The sequence below is a fragment of the Gymnogyps californianus genome, chromosome 23 (genome assembly GCF_018139145.2).
Source record: "Gymnogyps californianus isolate 813 chromosome 23, ASM1813914v2, whole genome shotgun sequence".
Classification (NCBI taxonomy): domain Eukaryota; kingdom Metazoa; phylum Chordata; class Aves; order Accipitriformes; family Cathartidae; genus Gymnogyps; species Gymnogyps californianus.
Genome location: NC_059493.1, coordinates 1,398,968 through 1,417,314, shown reverse-complemented (window position 1 = coordinate 1,417,314; position 18,347 = coordinate 1,398,968). Strand labels below are relative to the sequence as shown.

Genomic DNA, 18,347 nt, shown 5'->3' with positions numbered 1-18,347 from the left:
GTGTATTGCTTACACTCCTGTGCTACTGACAGAAGACAAAACAACTGCTTGATGCTAATAGATATCTGTCACCCAGGCTAGGACCCCTCCGTCATTCGGAGTTTATAATGGCATTAAGGGTCTATTCACCAGCATTTTGGTTTACTTGTTTTGCCTAACTTACTGGGTACAGCTCCTAACACCAGTTCACCAATCCTCCATCCGTGTCTGTTAACCGATGGGGCTGTTGCTTTGCTACTTAAAAAAAAAAAAAGAAAAGCATATTTATATTTATAATATATTATATGCTATATATATACACATAATACATTGTATTTATGCAGAGTTTTTGACCATCATCTTTTAGTTGTATAAGAAATGCTGGGTATAGCATATGCATTATGGGAGTGAACCCATAGCATGGTTAAGCTTCAGTTACCAAGCAGGTCTGTGCTACCCTGTAGTACTTGCCTATACCATTTAATCAGAACATTTTACGAGCTGTATTTGCTCCAGTTCCTTCTTGAGTCATGTGCTTGCCCACAAAGCTACTGCTGACCTCCATGGCAGCCCTGGCAGCCTCTGGGCAGGGGTGATGGCCTGATCCAGCCCCAGCTTTGCCAGACTGAGCTTTGCTGCTCTGGCCCCAAGGCTTGCAAAGCTTTTCCCTTGCTCAGGGGGCCGTTTGGACTAAAAGACCCCCCTGCTGTGCTGTGGTCTGGCTGGCTCTGGAGGGTGCCCTGGCCCCAGCGAGCCGTGGGGTGCCCAGGCATTGCTGTGCTCGCTGGGTCCTGTGGGTGCCCCTTCCCCATGTGCTGAGCTGCAGCCAGGGACACAGCCCTGGGCTGGGGACGTGGGCATTGCTGCCTGCCCGTCGCTGCTGCCTGGGCAGGGTCTCCAGGCTCTCCTTCGCCTTTCCCCGGCCAGCAGCATGTTCCCCTGAGCACTCACCCACATCCTTCTCGTCCTCCAGGGCTGTGCACCCAGAGCTCTTGCCTGGGTGCAAACACCGCTCCACAGCCCCTGCAAGCGTGGGCAGAGGCTCTCCCCAGGGCAGGCCTCACACGTGCTCCGGTGCCTCCAGCAGCACCCCCTGGACGCTCGGACCCGGCTGCGGGTGCCCACAAGTCTTCTGCCCACAGCTTGCTCCCCAGCCCTTGTCACAGATGCCGTGGTGATGTGCAGGAGCCCTCCCCTGCCTGCCCGCCTCCCCGGCTCTGTGGGACCTCCAGCTGCCCGCTGTGCTGGGGGACCATCCCCAGCAGCCCTGCTGCTGCTGCCGGGATGCTCCGCAGCAGGCAGGGAGCTGGCTGGACAGGTTAGGAGGCACACATCCATCTTTTCTCAGCTCCCCCTCCCCATGCCCCCAGTCAATATGTCTCTCTCCGATGAGAAAGTTAATAAATTTAGCTCTAGATTAAAAGTATCGATCATTTCATTTGTAAGCAATAAATAAGCAGGGGGAGCACTGGGCGGCTCGTGGGGTAGGGGCTCCTGGCTCCGGCTGCAGCAGCCATACAGCCCGCTGGGGCCGGGGGCCCTCATATGCATTCTGCCCGGATGCTGGCATTGATTTGCTATTAGTCTCCACGCACCACCCAGTAGCACATCATTCCCGGAGCTGCTATTAATGGCCTTTTGATAAATAATCACTTGTAAGTCAATAAATTTTTATTAAACAGTGTGGCGCTTTGATTTATGAAAATCCGACGGGGTTTGTCTGGGAGAAAAGGGATGCAGAATTGAAGCGGAGCTGCTATCCATCTGCCTGCCAGGCTGCCCTGCCTGCGCTCGCACCCACACGCCCCTGGAGCGGCCAGCCCTAAGCGCTGCCGCGCGCTCGGCGGGAGCCCTGCCCGCAGGCCACAGGCAGGCCTCGGCCGCGCGGCAGAAGGCAGATTTGGGGAGGGCAGAGCTGGTGCTCGACGCTGACCGGGCTCCCGCGCGCCTTGTCGAGACCCCAGCGCTGGCGGGGGCCCGCTCTGCTGCAGCAAGCCGCAGCAGCAAGTGGCCGGTGCTGTCTGCGCGGGAAGCAGGACTATGGGAGCCACAGTGGGCAGAGCGGGCAGGAGAGGAGGGTGGTCCTGGCCACTGCCCCGGCGCCCTGCGCAGAGCAGCACCGCTCGGGGGACCTGTCCAGCTGCGGGGATGCACAGGGCAGCCAGGCTGCGGCTGCGATTTGTCACTCTCCCCGGCTGCAGCAGGCCCTTTGCCACCTGCTTTATTTGTCTCCCAGCCCTGACGTGGCATCAGACAGGTGTTAAACTACTTAATCACTTTAAAATTGTTTTAATTTTCTGTTTTGTATTGATCTCCACAGCACCAATTAATCAGCTCACTGGACCAGGCAGTTAGTACATTAAAAATTGTCAGCCATGCTGGGCAGCTTAGAAAATGTCAAAAAAATATCCCGACAGCAGCCCCTCACTTCTGCCGTGCGGAGCCTGCTCCTGCCAAGTGCTGGCTCTGCCCACGGGTGGTGACGTGGATCTCCCAGCCCTGCCACAGGGCCAGGGCATGTGGGGCACACAGCCTCCACCCCAGCCCCACGCACCACGGTGCCCATGGGACCTGGCCTCCCACATCCTTGCAAAGGGTGCATCAGCTCTGCCACCCGCTGGCATTTGTCCCACCGAGGCAGCAGAGGGGCTACATGGTTGAGAGGGAAGCATTACGAGCCCCACGCTCGCTGTGGGGCTGGACAGGGACCTACGGGGGGAGATCAGTCTTCCCTAAGCCCTGGGAAAGTGCTGCCAAGCAGTCAGGGCTCCTTGCGAAGTCCCCCCAGCCCAGCATGTGGTGGAAAGTGACAAATTGGAGAGGACTTGAAGCCAAATGTGGGCCTTGGGTCTGCAACGGTAATGCTGCTGTAATGGTCTGCAGCCCCACACCACGGCTCCATGCCACAAGGCTGGTGCTTAGGGCTGCTGCAAAGCCCCAGTGCTTTGGGGGCTTCGGCCGTCTCCAGGGGTGGACTTGGCCACCAGCCTGTCCTCAGATGCTGCCTGTGGCCGCAGGGGAGGGCAGCTTGGGTTGCAGCCCCCAGCACCTCCTCCGTGCCTGTGCCACGCTGCTAATCAGTATATGATGGGCCAGCAGCACCTTATCTCCTATTGATTTCCTCCCAAGACACGGCCGGTCTGTTTGCTTACACCTGGCTGGCACTTGTTCGGCTCTCAGCTGAACGACTGCCGAGCTTGCCAGGCACCCAGCAGTGTGCCTGTGCCAGCAGGAGTCCCTTTGGCATCCCGAGCGGCTGGGGACAGACAGCCCTATGCGGCACCCACCATTGGCATGCAAGGGCTGAGCCCTGGGGAGCTAGAGCAGGGGGCGTGCAGACCCACATGCATACACGTGTGCATACACGCAGCCCCCGCTGCACAGGGGTGCGGCACGGGGGCGGGGGGGGGGCCTCCAGGTTGGCAGGCAAACACACCGGGGCTATTGATGCCAAATCAATCCTGCAGCCCCGACAGGTGAATGGGCTCTCACTCACACCGTTAAGATAAATGATATTTATTTGCTGCTAAGAGGTTCCAACAAGAGGCCCCAACGAGTGACTTTTGAACCAGCACCTCTTGCTGCCGGTGCACGCCCAAACCAGGGAAAACCCTGGGAAACATCCCCAGGGCCGCTCCGCTCCCGTGGGCTCTTCCTGCCCCACACACAGGACCACAGCCACGGCCCCTTCCCCTGCCTGCACGCAGACCCTGCCCCGTATGTGCTAGCTATCCCAGCCCTTTCTCCGGCCCAGCCTCACGAGGGCACCCTGGACCGCACGCCCATGAAGCAAGCGCTGGGACTTGGCTGGGGCTGGGACCTTTATTTCATCAATGCCGACAGCACGGCCGCACCTGACGCTGCCCACACGTGCTGCTCCCAGCCCCGCGAGCCATGATCCCTGGGCAGGAGCCGCCAGGAGGGGGGCGGCAGCTGCCCCATCTCCACAGCCGGGCATCTGCTGGGGGGTCACCCCCCTGGCAGGAAGCAGGCGGCCGGGCCGGGTGCCCCATGGCCCAGAGGGGTGGGTTGTGCCGGTGCTCAGCCGCTGTGTGTGCCCAAGCCCAGCACCGAGAAGGCTGCACGGTGCTTCCTCAGCAGCAGCCGGATCTTCTCGTCATCCGAGTCGGGGTCCAGAGGCTTGTTGTACTCGTCGTCCTCGGTCTCAGAGGCCGCCCGCTCTCCGCCAGAGCCCCCCGCCCGCTGCGAGGACGAGGAGGGCTCCAGGGCACTCTTCTTCCTCCATTTGGTCCGTCGGTTCTGGAACCAGACCTGCCGCCCCATGGGCCCGGCTCAGTTAGCAGCCACCACACCACGCACCCCATGCCACGCGGGGACCAACACTCACCTTCACCTGGGACTCAGTCATGCCAAGGGAATAGGCCAGCCGTGCTCTCTCCGGACCTGCCAGGTACTTGGTCTGCTCAAAAGTCTTCTCCAGAGCGAAGATCTGGTGCCCTGTGAAGGTTGGGCGTGTGTGCTTCTTCTTGTGGATACTGTCAGCCAGGTGAGCAGGGGCTGCAGGAGAGAGGAGGGAGGCGGGTGAGCACCCAGGCTCTCTGCAGTGCATAGCTCTGGGCAGCTCTCCCCTTCCTGAACATGGCCACTAGCACACCCGCCAGCCCTCAGCGCCCACAGAGTCCCTCCACGCTGGCTCCCCCGCCAAATTAAAACTGTATTCTGGCTTCAAGGCTTCAGCCTCATCCCAGGAGGGCTGAGCTGCCCTCTGTGCGGGCCCCATAGAGCCAGAGCTGGGCTGTGCACCTCCTGCTCAGGGACAGCGCTAATTTGTTGTGCTGAGAGGGGAAGGGTCGTTAGCAGCAGTGCATGACCCCAGAGCCACGCAGCACCGGGAACACCGTGCCCCCATGCCCCACACCTTGCAGGATGCATGACGGGAAGGCAGGCAGCGCTGGTTGGCTCGTAGCTGTGCCGGGAGCGGACAGCCGAGCTGCCTGACCCGTCTGCTCCAAGAGCATCACCTGGAGAGGGGGGAAGGGGACCGCAGCTGCAGGTCCTGAGCAGCTGCACCCAGCCTCTGGCCCAGAGCCTCCCGGGGCTCCCCACGGGACAGTGGGTGCACCCATCCCACCCACGCTCTGGCACAGCAGCAACATGCTCTGCAATCCCCCTGCCAGTTCTCCACCAGGCAAGCAGTGCTGCCAGCCCAGGGCCAGCCATCCTGCCCATCTCTGCCCCGAGCTGGGCTGGGCACTGACCCCAGGGAGGCTGCCGGAGGGATGGGGGATCTCCGGGACGGCAGGCTCTGCCTGTCCTTGCCAGCTGTGGCTTGCCTGGGGGCTAAGCAAAGAGTTAATCTCTGCCACTGGAGCTGCCCCTGCTCTTGAGCCGAAACCTCTGCGGCAGGTTGAGGTCCGGCAGCTCTGGTGCCGAGGCCATTCCCACTGTCCCGGGGCAGCCCGCAAGGTGACCAGCCGCTCCTCACGCAGGGCGATGGAGAAGATGCGGCCTGGGCAGCTGCCCCACGTCCCTGCCCCGGTGCCGACGGGTTGGGGCTCTGTGTGGCGCCCGCTGCCTGCGGCATCCACCCGCCACCCACCCGCCCCGGCCCCCCTGTACTTACGGCCACTGCACTGCCGGCCGCCCCGCCAGTCTGGGGCCGCCTCTGCCCAGCAGCTCCGGCCCCGCGGCAGGTACTCGCCACCGGCCTTGGGGAGGGCCCCCACCTGGGGCCCGTAGTAGACGCCCGGGGAGCTCAGTCCGTTAAATCCGCCCGCGTGGGGGTAGCCGGGGAGGATGCTGCTGTTCGGCGTCGCCGCGGGCCGGCTGAGGATGTCGGAGATGCCGTGGGGGGTGCCGGCGGCCAGCTGGGCGCCGAGCCCGGGGGGGCCCAGCTTGTAGAAGGAGCTCTGCACCGAGTACTGGCAGACGGGCGCCTTGGCCTCAGGGAAGGGGCCCAGCGAGGGGCCGTTGAGCAGGAAGGTGCCTGGCAGGTTGGCGTCCATGGCTCCGGTGCCAAGGCGGCCCTCAGAGCCCGGCTGCCCGGGGGTGCGATGGCCGGCCCATCCCCACCGGCCCAGGGGCTACCGGGCCCCGGCGTCCGCCCTGGCCGGCGGGCACCCGGGTGGCCCTGGGACCCTGGCAGGCTGGCCGGGGGCCACGGCCCGGGCAGGAGGGCGGCCACGGGCAGGGTCTGGGCAGGGGGCCCCGGCTGACCCCGCCGAGGAGGCACCCGCGCCGGGCACTCAACTTGGGCTTGGCAAGAGCCAACATTTCTCTGATAAAGATGAGCTCCATTAGAATACCGGGCCCCCATTGGCCGGGCGGCCGCAGCTGGCGCTCCCATTGGCCGGGTCTCCGCGGCCTCGGCCGCCATTGGCTGCGCCGCGGGGCCAGCCCGGGATTGGCCTGGCCCAGACAAATTGCGCTTTGAAAGCCGGCGGCGGGGGGACGCGGCGGGCGCGGGGCGACGCGGGCGCTGGACAGCGCCGGGACGGGCGGGGCGCGGGGCGGGGCGGGGCGGGGCGGGGCGGGGTGGGGCGGGGCGGGACGGGATGCGGCGGGACGGGATGGGATGGGATGGGATGGGATGCGGCGGGGCGGGACGGGACGGGACGCGGGGACGGGATGGGATACGGGATGGGACGCGGCGGGACGCGGGGACGGGATGGGATACGGGATGGGACGCGGCGGGACGCGGGGACGGGATGGGATACGGGATGGGACGCGGCGGGACGCGGGGACGGGATGGGATACGGGATGGGACGCGGCGGGACGCGGGGGCGCCGCGGGCGCTGGACAGCGCCGGCCGGAGCGGAACGCGGCGCGCCGGTGCTCTCGGCGGGGTCCCGCGGGTGGGGCACAGCAGTGCCGCTGCCCCCGGTGCGGCTGGGAGACGGCCCCCCCCCCCCCCCCCCCCGCTGATGCCCCCCGCAGCGGCACGGGGCGCCGGTGGCACCGGCTGGGCGGCCGCTTCCCCGCCCGTCCGGGGAGAGGCTGCTGTCGGATCAGCCCCGAGACCTGCTCGGGGGTGCACACGTTTCTGCACCCTTCGGCCTCCCCCATGAATGGCAAAGCACAAAGAGCTGCCAGCCCCCACGACTGCCCCCTGCCCTCCCGGCAACGGGGTACATGCACAGGGGAACCCCACCTGGCCACACACCCCGGAGCCTCAGTCTTCCCCGCACCCTTGGAAAAGCAGAGATGAGACACAATGTGTGTTGGTTTCTTTATTAATTCATAGTCTGATAGCTGGTGTACAGGGAAATGATCTATACATCAGGGGCTAAGACAGGGAGATCCAAAAGGCTTGTTTCCATAACAATTAAAAAAAGGAAATAAAAGTAATTTTTAAAACTTCTAAAAAGCTTCTAGTGTGCAGACTGCAGCATTCTCTAGGCTCAAAGTCGGGCGCAGCCTCCTCCTACCAGCCCTACGAGCAATCTGAGCGCAAAGCAATGTCACTGCAGGTGCCTGGCACGGTTGCAGCACAGCACATTCCCTAAGGCGTATACAAGGTCAAAGCACAGGACCCACACACAACTCTACGGTGATGCTACAGAGTCAGCTGTCGCAGTGGGTCTAGGAAGGTTATTGTACACAGCAAGGGTGATGGATGGAGAGTCTGTGCCTATATGGCTCAACTTTGGGGTGGGCAAGGGGTTGCTTTGCTCTCCAAGGCTAAGCTGGGTCATTTGCTTCGCCGCAGCTAGGCTTCTTCCCGACTGCAGGGGAGCCAGGGGCTTTCCCAGCAGATGCACACCCACTGCGAGACAGGGCTGCCCTGCCAAGGCCACCATCGCATGGCCTGAAGCTGGAGGTGGGCTCGTTCTGCACATGGCCACAGAGAGCAAACTCAGGCCCTGCGAAACAGGTCCATGGCCACCTCCAGGGGAAAGAGCTGGGGGTCCCCACAGCGCTGTGCTACGAAGGCCAGCGCTGGTTAGGTAAAGGGCAGAGTCAGGGACATGGGACCTGCTGCCACTGCCTGCATCCTGCCCTCCTGGGGTCAAGTATTGTAACAGATTCAACCTACTGCACACCTCAGAGTTGCCTGGGCAGCTCTGACCATCACTGCTCTCCCACTAGAGCAGCTGGCCCCGGGGCTGCCCTAGCTCCCAGGGTGACTGCTTGGTCCAGGCTGCTGCAGCAGGGCATTTCACCTGGCCAAAGTGGAGCCACCGGGGCAACAGCCCCCCGTGTCTCTGGGATTGGTCCTGGGAGGGTCAGCATCCACGGGGTCTCCGGGCTATTCTCATTTGTGCCCTTGCAGGGAGGCCAGGGGACCCTGCAAAGCCCTTGCATGGGGTGTGTAGTGTGGGGCTGCTGGCTCCTGCCAGATCCTGGCTCATCTCCTGAGCAGATACTGTGCTGAGTAGAGCTAGGCACAACCACACGTGTGGCACAAGCATCCCCTGCTCTGTCTCACTACCCGTCCTCCCTGGGCCCCAAGCACCTCAGCGCAGGCCTACAGCTTCACCCCAGCTGAAGCCAACACAAACTGGGGCTTGCACCATGGACAGGCCCGTGGGACTGCACCTGTGGGCCCCTCTCTTCAGGCCAGGAAGGGACCAGGCTCAGCCGGAGGGGCAGAGGGCAGGGGCAGTCTGCTGCCCCTTTTACTCCCATAGCCTCCCAGCTCCATTCACCAGAGCTGCTCACATACTCTAAAGGTTTTGCGCGTCCTGCAGCCTGAAGAGGTATTTGGGAGCAGAGCTGTCAGTGCTTTGTACATACTGCTAGAGTGTCCCTAGGGGTTTGCATAGTATTTATTGGTTCATATACACAAGGCTGATTGCTGTACAGTTCACACTTTCAACACAAGCAACGAGCCCAGTGCTCAGCCCAGAGCCCTGCCCTGGTGGGAGACGTTGCACGTGCTGGGGAGAGGAAGGGCAGCCCTGCACCAGCCCCTCTGCCCAGGGCAGTTGTGCTCCCTGCAACCCTCCTCTCGCACATCCCCCGGCAACTGCTGCCCTCCCCATATCCCCACACTCACTGAGAGGGATGAGAAGCGAGTCCAGCAGAGGCAGCACGGGCGATGCGGGGGTCAAGCCCCTCTCCTTCCATGGTGAGCAGCGCCGTGCTGCCCCAGCTTCCCTCTTGCAGCTGGAGCACGGGCATGGGGATGCATTTACGCATGCGAACGCGCGAGGGTGGAGTCTCCTTCCCTCTCGTTTTCTGCCAGTCCAGCTCTTGCCTTCCAGAGGCACTGAGAGGATGCCCCTGGGGCATGCTGCTGTCTCTGGGCTCCTGGCAGCAGCGGGGCAGGGACAGAGGCCCCTCCATCAGTTTTAAGTACTGTAGCTCATGCGTCTTGCAGTCAGTCAGTCATGCGGATAGGACGGTAAGTATGTCTCATACAGAAATCATGCCATTAGCCTATAGAAACATGTACAGCCAGCCCTGCTCCCCTCCACTCTCTGCTCTCCTCTCCTCTCTTCCCAGGTATGCGTCAGAACGTGTGTGGAGTTCAGTGGTTTGGTGTTGAGGTGAGATCCTGGTGAGACAGAGAGAGAGACAGAGATGGGGTTACCAGGCATTCATGGTGGCACAGCCAGGAGAAAGGGTGGTGGCAGCCAGGTACGTGGCAGTCCCAGCCCCTCCTGCACCCTGTGCTTGTCCCACATGCACCCATCCTGCCCAGCTACCGCAAGACAAGTTTTGGGGGCTATCAGAGAGACAGCAACAGAGCGCTCGTCACTGTCATGCGCCCACAGAGAGCCCGCTAACACAGTGCAGAGAGGAGGGAGAGGGAGGACAGACTGACACAGCCATGCACGTACAGCAGAGGCCAGAGGACCGACCGCCCCTGCTTGGCAGCCTCCTCCCTGGCTCACGCAGTGCCTGGCAGCTGGGGAGCACGCATGCAGCACCTTCCCCCAAGTGTTGCACTGCCAGCCCAGCAGCGAGCGTGCAGAGTACAATGGTGCAGCTGGCTCCAAGTGTGCTGTGCCAAGCACCCTGCCTTGAGCCTGGTCTAGTCCCACCCAACAGGGAAGGCAGGGGGAGCAGGGAATGCACAAGACTCAAGGGATGATCCAGTGCTCACACTGGGGATCAATGGAAGAATTGTCCTTGGCCAAAGACAGGTCCCCTGCCCTCAACCCCTACAAGCATCATGTTCCTGCACCCCGCCGCTCCTGCATCCCTACTGCTCTGATGTCCACCAGCAGCATCCTGCCATGGCCTGCACCCCCCTTCCTGGCCACAGGAGCTTCAGCAGACCTCACTGCCGCCCTCTCGTGCCACGATGCATGGCTGGCAGTGGCAGCCGCTCGCATCTCCCAGCAGGAGTGCGGCGAGCAGAGGCAGCAGGCCATGGCCCAGCAGAACTGTGACACCCCTCATCTGGCTCAGGGCTCTGCCGGTGCCCGGCTGCACCCCGTGGGAAGGGGAGGCAGGGGCACCAGGCTCCAAGGGCTGGTCTTGTCTACCACAAGACGTGCCTTCATGCTTGTGCATGAAGGGGACAGCTCTGCTCAGACCCCATGCAAATGCTATCCACTCCCTGGAGCAGTTTTGGACAAAAATCATCCCTCTGCCGTAGCCCAGCATAACCAGGAGTAACAACCCCATGGCCCTGTCACTAGGGACCATTACCCCAAGTACCCAGGATGCTGTGACTGCAGCGGCAGCCCCTAGCACCGTGGCCGCAGCGGAGTGCTGAGCACAGAGGCTGACCCAGCGCCAGCAGCTGGCTGGAGCATCGCTGCAGAGCGGGGCACCCTGTGCCCACTGCACCCAGGCGCTGGGCCCAGGAGCAGGTTAGCAGCAGGGGCACGCTGCTGCCCACCCTCAGCATTTTGCTGCAGCACAGCAACCCCTCTCTGCAGGCTGCAAGCTGGGCACAGCCCTGTTACACTTCCCCCAGGAGGATGTGCATGACCAGCAGCTCAGTGCAGGCAGCAGCATGGGGAGCTGGGACGGAAGAGCAAAGGTGGGGTTACCTCAAAAGAGGCCATTTGAGGGGTCACTGCTTCCCCCTTTTCAGGCTGGCTCGTTTCACTATCTGAGCCCCCATCCTGCCCCCAGATACCTCTGGTTTCGGGACACGCACTCGCACCTCCTCCTGAGGAAGCCGCAGAGGCAGGAAGCAGGACATCACCCAGGTGAACAGACAGACACACAGAAGAGGACAGGAGAGGGAAAGGCAGAGTCAGTTGGCAGAAGACACCGAGCAAGAAGACTGGTGCAGTGGGCAAGAGCTGCCCCTGGAAGCCTTAGAGGGGAAACAGGAGAGGAGAGGAGGGCAGAAGAAAGGACAGAGGGTGGTGGAGCCCCAGAGCCTGCAAGTCCTGCAGAGGCGGTGCTGGCCCCGGGCAGGGTGCCTGCAAGGCAGGGCTATGAGCCACACTGTACCTTGGCCCCCAGACCGTCCCGGTGCAGGATGGAGTATTTCATGAAGTGATCGTCCTCAGCCTCCAGGTCTTGGGGCTTCTGCAGGGTGCCCTCCAGAATCAGCTCCTCCTGCTCCTGCCTGTCATCTGTGTCACCAGGGCCCAGCTGATGCACCACCTTCCGGATGATCTGTGGAGACCCGCACAGTCGGGCATCACAGCTAGCCCCAGGGCACCATGCCTCCCTCCTCGCCCAGTCTGGCCCTGAATCACACACGGCATGCAGCCTCTGTCCCACGCGCAGGGTCTGGCTGGAGAAGTGCCGTGACCGTAACCGAAGACGGCAGGACGGGGGTGCCCTGCATGGGCCCCCGGGAGGAGCAGGGCAGCCAGGCGGAGGGGAGAGGAGAAAGGCTGCAGCTGCAGCATGCCCTTGCCTGCAGCATCCCCTTGATCACTCACCTTCTTGGTGATGATATTGCCTTGATCATCTGTGAACTGCTCCTCAGTCACCTGCTCTCCAGGGAGATGAAGGACTTCGTTCCCCTGCAGTCACAGGAGAGACATCAGGGCATTTCAGGGGGGTGAGGGGAGCCCCTTTGCAGACAGAACAGTACACCTCACATGCACCCCACAGCCTCTGTCTCCCACCCTGCCCCGTCCCTTCACTGCCGTCCTCTGCATCGGCCCTGGGGCTGGTCTCTCAGCTGCCTGCTCATTACCTTCACAAGGACACGCCGGCGGACGACCCTGGTGGAGAGAGCCTCCTCATCGTCCGCCAGCCCCTGGCTCTCCCCGAGCTCCTTGTCCAGCTCGCGGTGGGCGTGTTTGAGCAGGAAGCGGATAGAGCCCCTGACGATGTGCATGACGTTCTGGCAGCTGACCAGGAAGAAGGCCAGCAGCACCAGGGCGATCAGCAACTGGGCCAGGAAAGCCCACATCCTGCCTCAGCGCGCGCAGCTGCACGCGTGCCCCATGGGCCTGAGCCCACCGTTCAGAGCCCGGCCATGCTATCCGGCTGGGACGGGCAAAGCCCCCAGGGCAGGAGCAGCCCTGCGGGTCTGCAGCCTGCCCGGTGCAGTGCCCTGGCTCTGCAGGAGAACTGCTGTAACCCTAGCTGCTGCAGCTCAGCTGGCTGTGGGCGGCGAGAAGGGAGCGGGCAGGTGGGGTGTCCTTTGCGCTGACAGCTTCTGTCAAATCTTGGGGCCAGGACTGCGACAGCACCACCCATCCCCAGCCAGGCAGTAACTGGGACAGCCCTGTCCCCCTTCTCTGTTAGCTTGCCAACAACCTGTCTTCCTGGCTGTGGTGGGAGGGCAGCGTGCAGTCCTCGTCACGGGACAAATGAAGTCCCGGGCAGGAGCCAGGGGTTCGGGGTGTCACTGGAATTGCATGTGACTTGGGACACACGCACTGCAGAGCTGAGCAACCACCTCCGAGCATGGTCGTGCTGCCGGGATGGCTGTGTGTGCCCTGGCTGGGGAAAGGCGTTTGCCCTCACCTTGTACCTGCCGGCTCCACGTGGCCGTGGCAGGATGCCCACCACCCAGCCTGGCCCCCAGACCAGCTCTATTTCTGGCTCCAGCAGGCTGTTGGGCCAGCAGCCAGGGCAGATACTCAATAAGGAAGCAAGCAGGGAGGCTGGCTGGGTTATAAATGGAGAGCAAGAGCTCAGGTGTCAAGCACAGCAGGCTATTCTGGGCTGAGAGGCACCCCCAGGGGCAGGGGGCAGGAAGCGTGCCAGGAGACTTGTGCCTCTGCTAGCACCCGGTCTGCCCGGCTGGCCTTGCGGCAGGCTCAGGAAAGGGCTGTCCATTGGGTCTCCACCTCCTGCGGGGCCAGGTCCCCCTGCTCTTACTCTCACCTGCCCAAAGAAGTGGCTGTCTGCCTCCTCCTGCCAGCCGCCCGTGGGGTGCTGGGGCTGCCAGTCGCTGTCCTCTGCGGAGCTGACCCGCATCAGCTCCACGGCTGGCACCAGGACCTGCTCTTGCTCCTGGCCCTGTGCCCCGGAGGCCGTGGTGTGCGTCGGGAGCAGCCTTCGGGTGACCCCCTCCTGCCAGGAGCCCTCTGTCAGGTCCTGTAGGCAGGAGATAAAGGAGCCTTCTGCATTCCAGTCCCTCAGCCTGGGCACCGGAGAGGGACAGGGACAGGGAGAGAGAGACAGAGAGAGAGAGGCAGTCAGCTTTGCCGTGGAGTGCTGCACCCTGAGCACCAGCCTACCTCCGGCAGGCATGCCGGTGCAGCCTGCACCCCGCCAGGCACTGGGCTCCCCGGCTCACGGCGCTGCCGGGCGCCCGCCACAAGCAGCACAAAACGCAGATGCACAAAGGGCACAGGCATCCTCCCTGCCACGCTCCCTGCCCACCCCACAGCCTTGCGGCCTGGCTGCCAGGGTCTAAGGCAATGCCATGGAGCATCGCTGGGCTCTGCCCAGGACCTCACGGGACCGGTGCCACTGGGAACGCAGGAAGACACAGCCCAGGCTGAGATGGCTCTGGTAAGCACAACCTACATGCAGGGCCTGTCTGTCTGCCTGGGGTCCCTCCCAGGTGCTCTGCAAGGAGCCCCCCAGAGCATCTCCAGAGAGGTGCGAGGCACTTGGCCCAAGCCACTGCTCTGTCTGCCAGGGATGCCCGGGCTCCAGAGTTGGAGACCAGCAAAGAAGCAAGCAAAGCTGGGAGATTATTGCAGCTGGCCCAGCACAGGGCAATAGCTGGCGAAGCAGTTCTGCTCCCCTCCCACCGCCACCCCAGTGCCCCAGGCTGCAGTACCTGTCTGCGCTCCTCTCCACGATGTGGCTAATGGTAGGTGATGCCGTGATCCTGGATTGCACCTTCTGCTGAACTGAAACAAAAGAGACTTCACTCTCCAGGTCCTGCTCCCCGGTCCCTGGCTGGCGATCGCCGGCTGGCATCTTCCCCTCTGGCCTCTGCCCCTCCTCCTGCTCTAGAAGGTCAATCAGGCCATTCATGGCATCTGAGTCCACTGTGTCATCCTCAACCAGGTCCATAGAGCCCATGTGGTCTGGGCCCTGTGCATCTGCTAGAAGCTGCCCTGGGAACCGGCCTTCGCTTGTGGCGTCCGAGTCCTCAGCCTTGCTGCACTCCAGAGAGGAGTCCTCAGCAGTCACCAGCGAGGGGGTGAGCCCCGAGGACCACACCTGCATGTCGGACATCTCCATCAGGGCGTCCTGCTCGGTGGCAGCCATGGGGATAGCATCCATGATGGCCACCTCATTCCAGTACTGGTCGGCACGCAGTGGGGATGGCAGCGTGTAATGCAGGGAGGCGGGGGACAGCAGCTCGTCCTGCAGCGAAGCGTAACCTATATGGGCAGACAGAGGCAACATCTCCAGCAGCTGTCTCACGCACGCACAAGCACAGTGGGGCAAGAAGGGAAACAGCCTCCGGGAGGGTGCCTGCCCCAAGGACAGCAATGGTCATGCCACAGACCGCAGCGGCTGGGCTGAGCAGGGCTGCGCTCACAGCAGCTGCTGCCTTTGCATGGTCCCTGAAAATGCTGCCATGTCTCCCTTCGAGTCCTGGGGCTGGTTCGGGCAGGCCCTGGGGCTGCCCCCTCCCTGTGGGGAGGACTGGCCTGGGGTCCACACGATGCCCCATCCACACTGCAGGACACAGTGCCCTCTTTGCTAACCTGCTCCATCAGCCCCTGGGTCCCTGCCCACAGTCCCCATCCAGCATCAGCTGGCTGACAGTCAGCCTGGAGTTCAGGTGGCCAAGTCTGGCAGGCACTGACTCCCAAAGTCAACCCCTCTCCACAGCACAGAGGAGCAGGCTGGAAGTAGTACCATGAGCAGGGAAGGATCGCCCTGGTACATTGTCATGCAACCCCGAGGCCCTGCGGGATGCAGCCAGGGCCCTACAACCCTGTTGGTGTCTCCAGGGCTACAAGCAGTTGTCATGTCCTCATCACCCAGGGCCCCGTGCACAGCCCAGGCACACCGATAGAGACTACAGCCAAGCCAGGAACTCCCACCCATGCAGGCGGCTTTGCTCAGCCTTTTTCAGCTCTGAGCCACTAGCCCCTTTTCCACCCCCAGAGATCAGCAGAGAACCCGTTCTGCTCCCCAGGCAGCCAGGGATTGCTAGCGACAGCCGAGGCATGGGGGACAGCTGAGACCCCCCAGCACAGCAAGGGCACCTCTCCCCTGTGTGGGTGCCTGGCCGGGGGCAAGCAGTGCAGGGCCAGCGAGGGAAGGAGCGCAGGGCAGTGCAGGAGGAGAAGGCCTGGGGTGGCCGCCTGCAAGCATGACAGCCATGAGAGGGGCAGTCCCTGGTGACATGCAGTCGCTGGAGCAGGACGCGGCTCCCAGAAGGCTCAGCTGAGGTGGAGACAGTGGAGACAGGCAGTGGAAGAAGATGAGAGAAGGAGAGGCCAGGATGAGCTCAGAGGAGAGAGGCGACAAGAAGTGACCCACGGGAGTGCCTGCAACTGACGGCACTAGGTGGCATGTTTGAGAGAGCAGAACAAGGGGAGAGACAGAGAGGGAGATAGCGATGACCCAGTGCTGCACGGGCAGTATCACAGTGCAGGGCTGCAGCAGCACAAAGCCCTGTCCCTGCCCGGTGTGTCGGCTCCCCGACAGCACACACTGCAGCTGACCCCGGCTGTGTCCCCGCACCCAGGCATGCTCCGCCTGGGACGCAGCCCGGGCGCACCACCACAGCCGGACAGCCAGGACTCTGTGAGCTCCCTGGCCACCACTCAGCTTGCACAGCCAGAGGCACCTCTCACTGGCATGTCGGGATAAGGAACGTGTGTCCACCCAACCTGGAGAGCTTCTGAGAAGGCAGTATGGCAGGGCCAAGCTTCCTGCAGCATAAGCCCCAGTGAAGAGGCTGCGTCTGTTGGCAACGCCTTGTGCCCACTGAGCTCCCAGCAGGCCACCGGCGCAGCCTGGGCAGGCAAGATATCAGCCCCGATCTGTCTGCACAGACCCTGCCCCTGCGGGCAGACTCCTGCAGTCCCTGCCAGAAGCCGGGCCTCACCATTCATCTGGGATGGCGAGAGGGAGTAGTCTCTGTCCGTGTAGCGCCAGCTGCCCTTCAGGCTGCGGCTCTGCCGGCCAGAGCCCTCCAGCGTGTTGACAATCTCGCTGCGGTCGATGTTCCTCAGCGCTGTGTACAGACTCTCAACTGCAGGGGAAAGCCGGTGTCAGCAAACCGGTCACTGGGGGAACACAGCCATGCCCCAGACACCCTCCAGGTGGGCAGGCGTGCGTGAACCAGCAGCGTAAAGCCAGCCAGTAACTCCTGAGCATGCACGTGCTGCTCTGCGCAGCCAGCCCTGCCACCTCCATGCCTGTAACAGGGCACCACAGATACTCACTCTTGACACTCTTGCCCTCGCGGCTGACCCAGAGGTTCAGTAAGGCTATGCTCTGCTCCAGCAGGGAGTTGGGGTTCTCCACACGTATCCTGTTGATGTCATCCACCCCAAACTGCAGCTCACGTGCCAGCTCTGAAGGAGACACCACATCTCAGTATCACACCCTCCGGCACCCACTGCCAGCTCCTGAGCCAAAAAGGCTAGAGATGTTGTGAAGGGCTCAGCCAGACCCAGCACAGAGTCCCCCCCGTCACATACAACTGAACACGGCAGAACATGCAGGAGCAGGAGCTGGGACGTGGCAGAGGTTGAAGCCCCTCTGCCCAGGCTGGCTGTGACCAGCACAGCAGCGTCTCATGCTAAGGAGAAGCGCGGGTACTGCCGTTGGGTGTGTGGCTGCAACAACAGTGCTGGGCCTCCATGAACAGCAGCAATGTGTACAACTCAGAACAAAACCCTAGCCTGGTATCTGTGCACGTGCGTGTGAACGCATGCACAGCTGCAAGAAGGTTCATTTCAGTGCCACGGTATGCTCACAGTTTAGCAGAATTGCTGGGAGGCAAGGCCAGCCTGCCAGAGGAGCTAGTGCAGACTGCATGCATACCAACTGTGTCAGGGCCCAGCTCCCTGGACAGTGTAAAGCATATTCACTCCATCCTGCAGCACGTTTCCAGCCTTCCTAAGTGTGAGCTTTCCGAGGAGTGTTGTGCATCCTCAGAGCTGTCAGGTGTGGACTCACCGGCCCAGCTGAGGCCCAGCTGTTCTGCTATGTCGACCATCTTCTGGTCTGCCTTGTCCGTGCTGCTCAGAGAGCCTGGAGGAGAAGAGGGAGGGACAGGTTCAGCTGCGCAGGGCCCTGCACTGGGGTGGGGAGGGGAAAGGGGTGCTGGCTGCGGGGGCCTCGCAGCCCCGTAGGCACAGCACTGCCCTGCAGGCAGGACCAAGGAAACCCTCAGGGAAAGGGAAGCTGCCACAAGTGCGAGTACAACAGGGTCAGCCCAGCTTTTCCACCGGGCTTGGGCACCCCAAGCGCAGGTGGTGAGTGGGCTTGAACAGTCCCAGCAGGCTGCGTACCGAAACTGGTCTCGCTTAGGATGCTGTATCGCTCCCGCAGAGACAACGGCGTCAATGTCCTCCTCCGCTCCTCACTGCCGCTTCCCTGTGAGAGTGGGGACAAACCAAGCTTGAAAAGAAGGCAGCAGCTCTGCCCTGGCACCACTGCTTCTCCCGCAGCCCCAGAACGACATGGCATGGCCATGTGGAGCACCTGAGGAAGAAAAGCTGACAGCAAGGGCTGTCTCCTGCACCTGGGGGAGGGATGGGCCCCCACCGCTCCCTCCCAGAGGTGCCAGAGACCCAGCACTGACCTTGGTGCAGGGTGGTATGCTGATGTTCAGGTGGCAGAGCACATGCTGGAGGTCTTCGTATTTCATGGCCTTGCGCAAGAAAGACAGGGAGCCACTGGCTTCCCGGCTGCTGTCCCGAACCTGAGCACCGAGAGCCCGGTTAGGTGGCCTGGCACAGGCTGGGCGCAGGGGCTCCAACTGCAGCCCAGCCCTGCACCCTGCCATTACCTTGATGGGAATGGCGAGACGATTCTCCCGGAAGGACTGGAAGAGGAAGGTGCGGGGCTGAGTGGCCTTCTTGACAGGCACCAGGTTCCCTGAGAGCTCGACATGCAAAGGCATCCCCTCTACCACCTGGCAGGGAGCAGAAAAC

The 18,347-nt window shown here is 62.5% G+C and overlaps 2 protein-coding genes across 5 annotated transcripts in view; both read right to left on the bottom strand.

Moving 5' to 3' along the window:
* Nucleotides 1-3,449: 3,449 nt before the first annotated feature.
* NKX6-3 (NK6 homeobox 3) lies at nt 3,450-6,003 on the bottom strand. The gene is made up of 3 exons (XM_050910328.1): nt 5,564-6,003; nt 4,328-4,497; nt 3,450-4,251 (listed from the first exon to the last, which is right to left on the bottom strand). Exons 1-3 carry the CDS (start codon nt 5,943-5,945, stop codon nt 4,021-4,023), a joined length of 783 nt encoding a protein of 260 aa, XP_050766285.1. The 5' UTR covers nt 5,946-6,003; the 3' UTR covers nt 3,450-4,020.
* A 1,151-nt stretch (nt 6,004-7,154) lies between these two features.
* ANK1 (ankyrin 1) overlaps nt 7,155-18,347 on the bottom strand; it is a 69,234-nt gene continuing 58,041 nt past the window's right edge. For 2 of the 4 annotated variants that reach the window (XM_050910143.1, XM_050910142.1), the window contains exons 33-43: nt 18,203-18,328; nt 17,996-18,115; nt 17,703-17,787; nt 17,368-17,442; nt 16,629-16,760; nt 16,289-16,435; nt 14,051-14,603; nt 13,144-13,402; nt 11,742-11,825; nt 11,302-11,469; nt 7,155-9,439 (exon numbers count right to left, since the gene is read on the bottom strand). In XM_050910143.1, coding sequence (XP_050766100.1) covers nt 9,413-9,439; nt 11,302-11,469; nt 11,742-11,825; nt 13,144-13,402; nt 14,051-14,603; nt 16,289-16,435; nt 16,629-16,760; nt 17,368-17,442; nt 17,703-17,787; nt 17,996-18,115; nt 18,203-18,328 — 1,776 coding nt within the window. In that variant the 3' untranslated portion in view covers nt 7,155-9,412. The other 2 variants (XM_050910145.1, XM_050910144.1) reach the window with 2 other exon arrangements.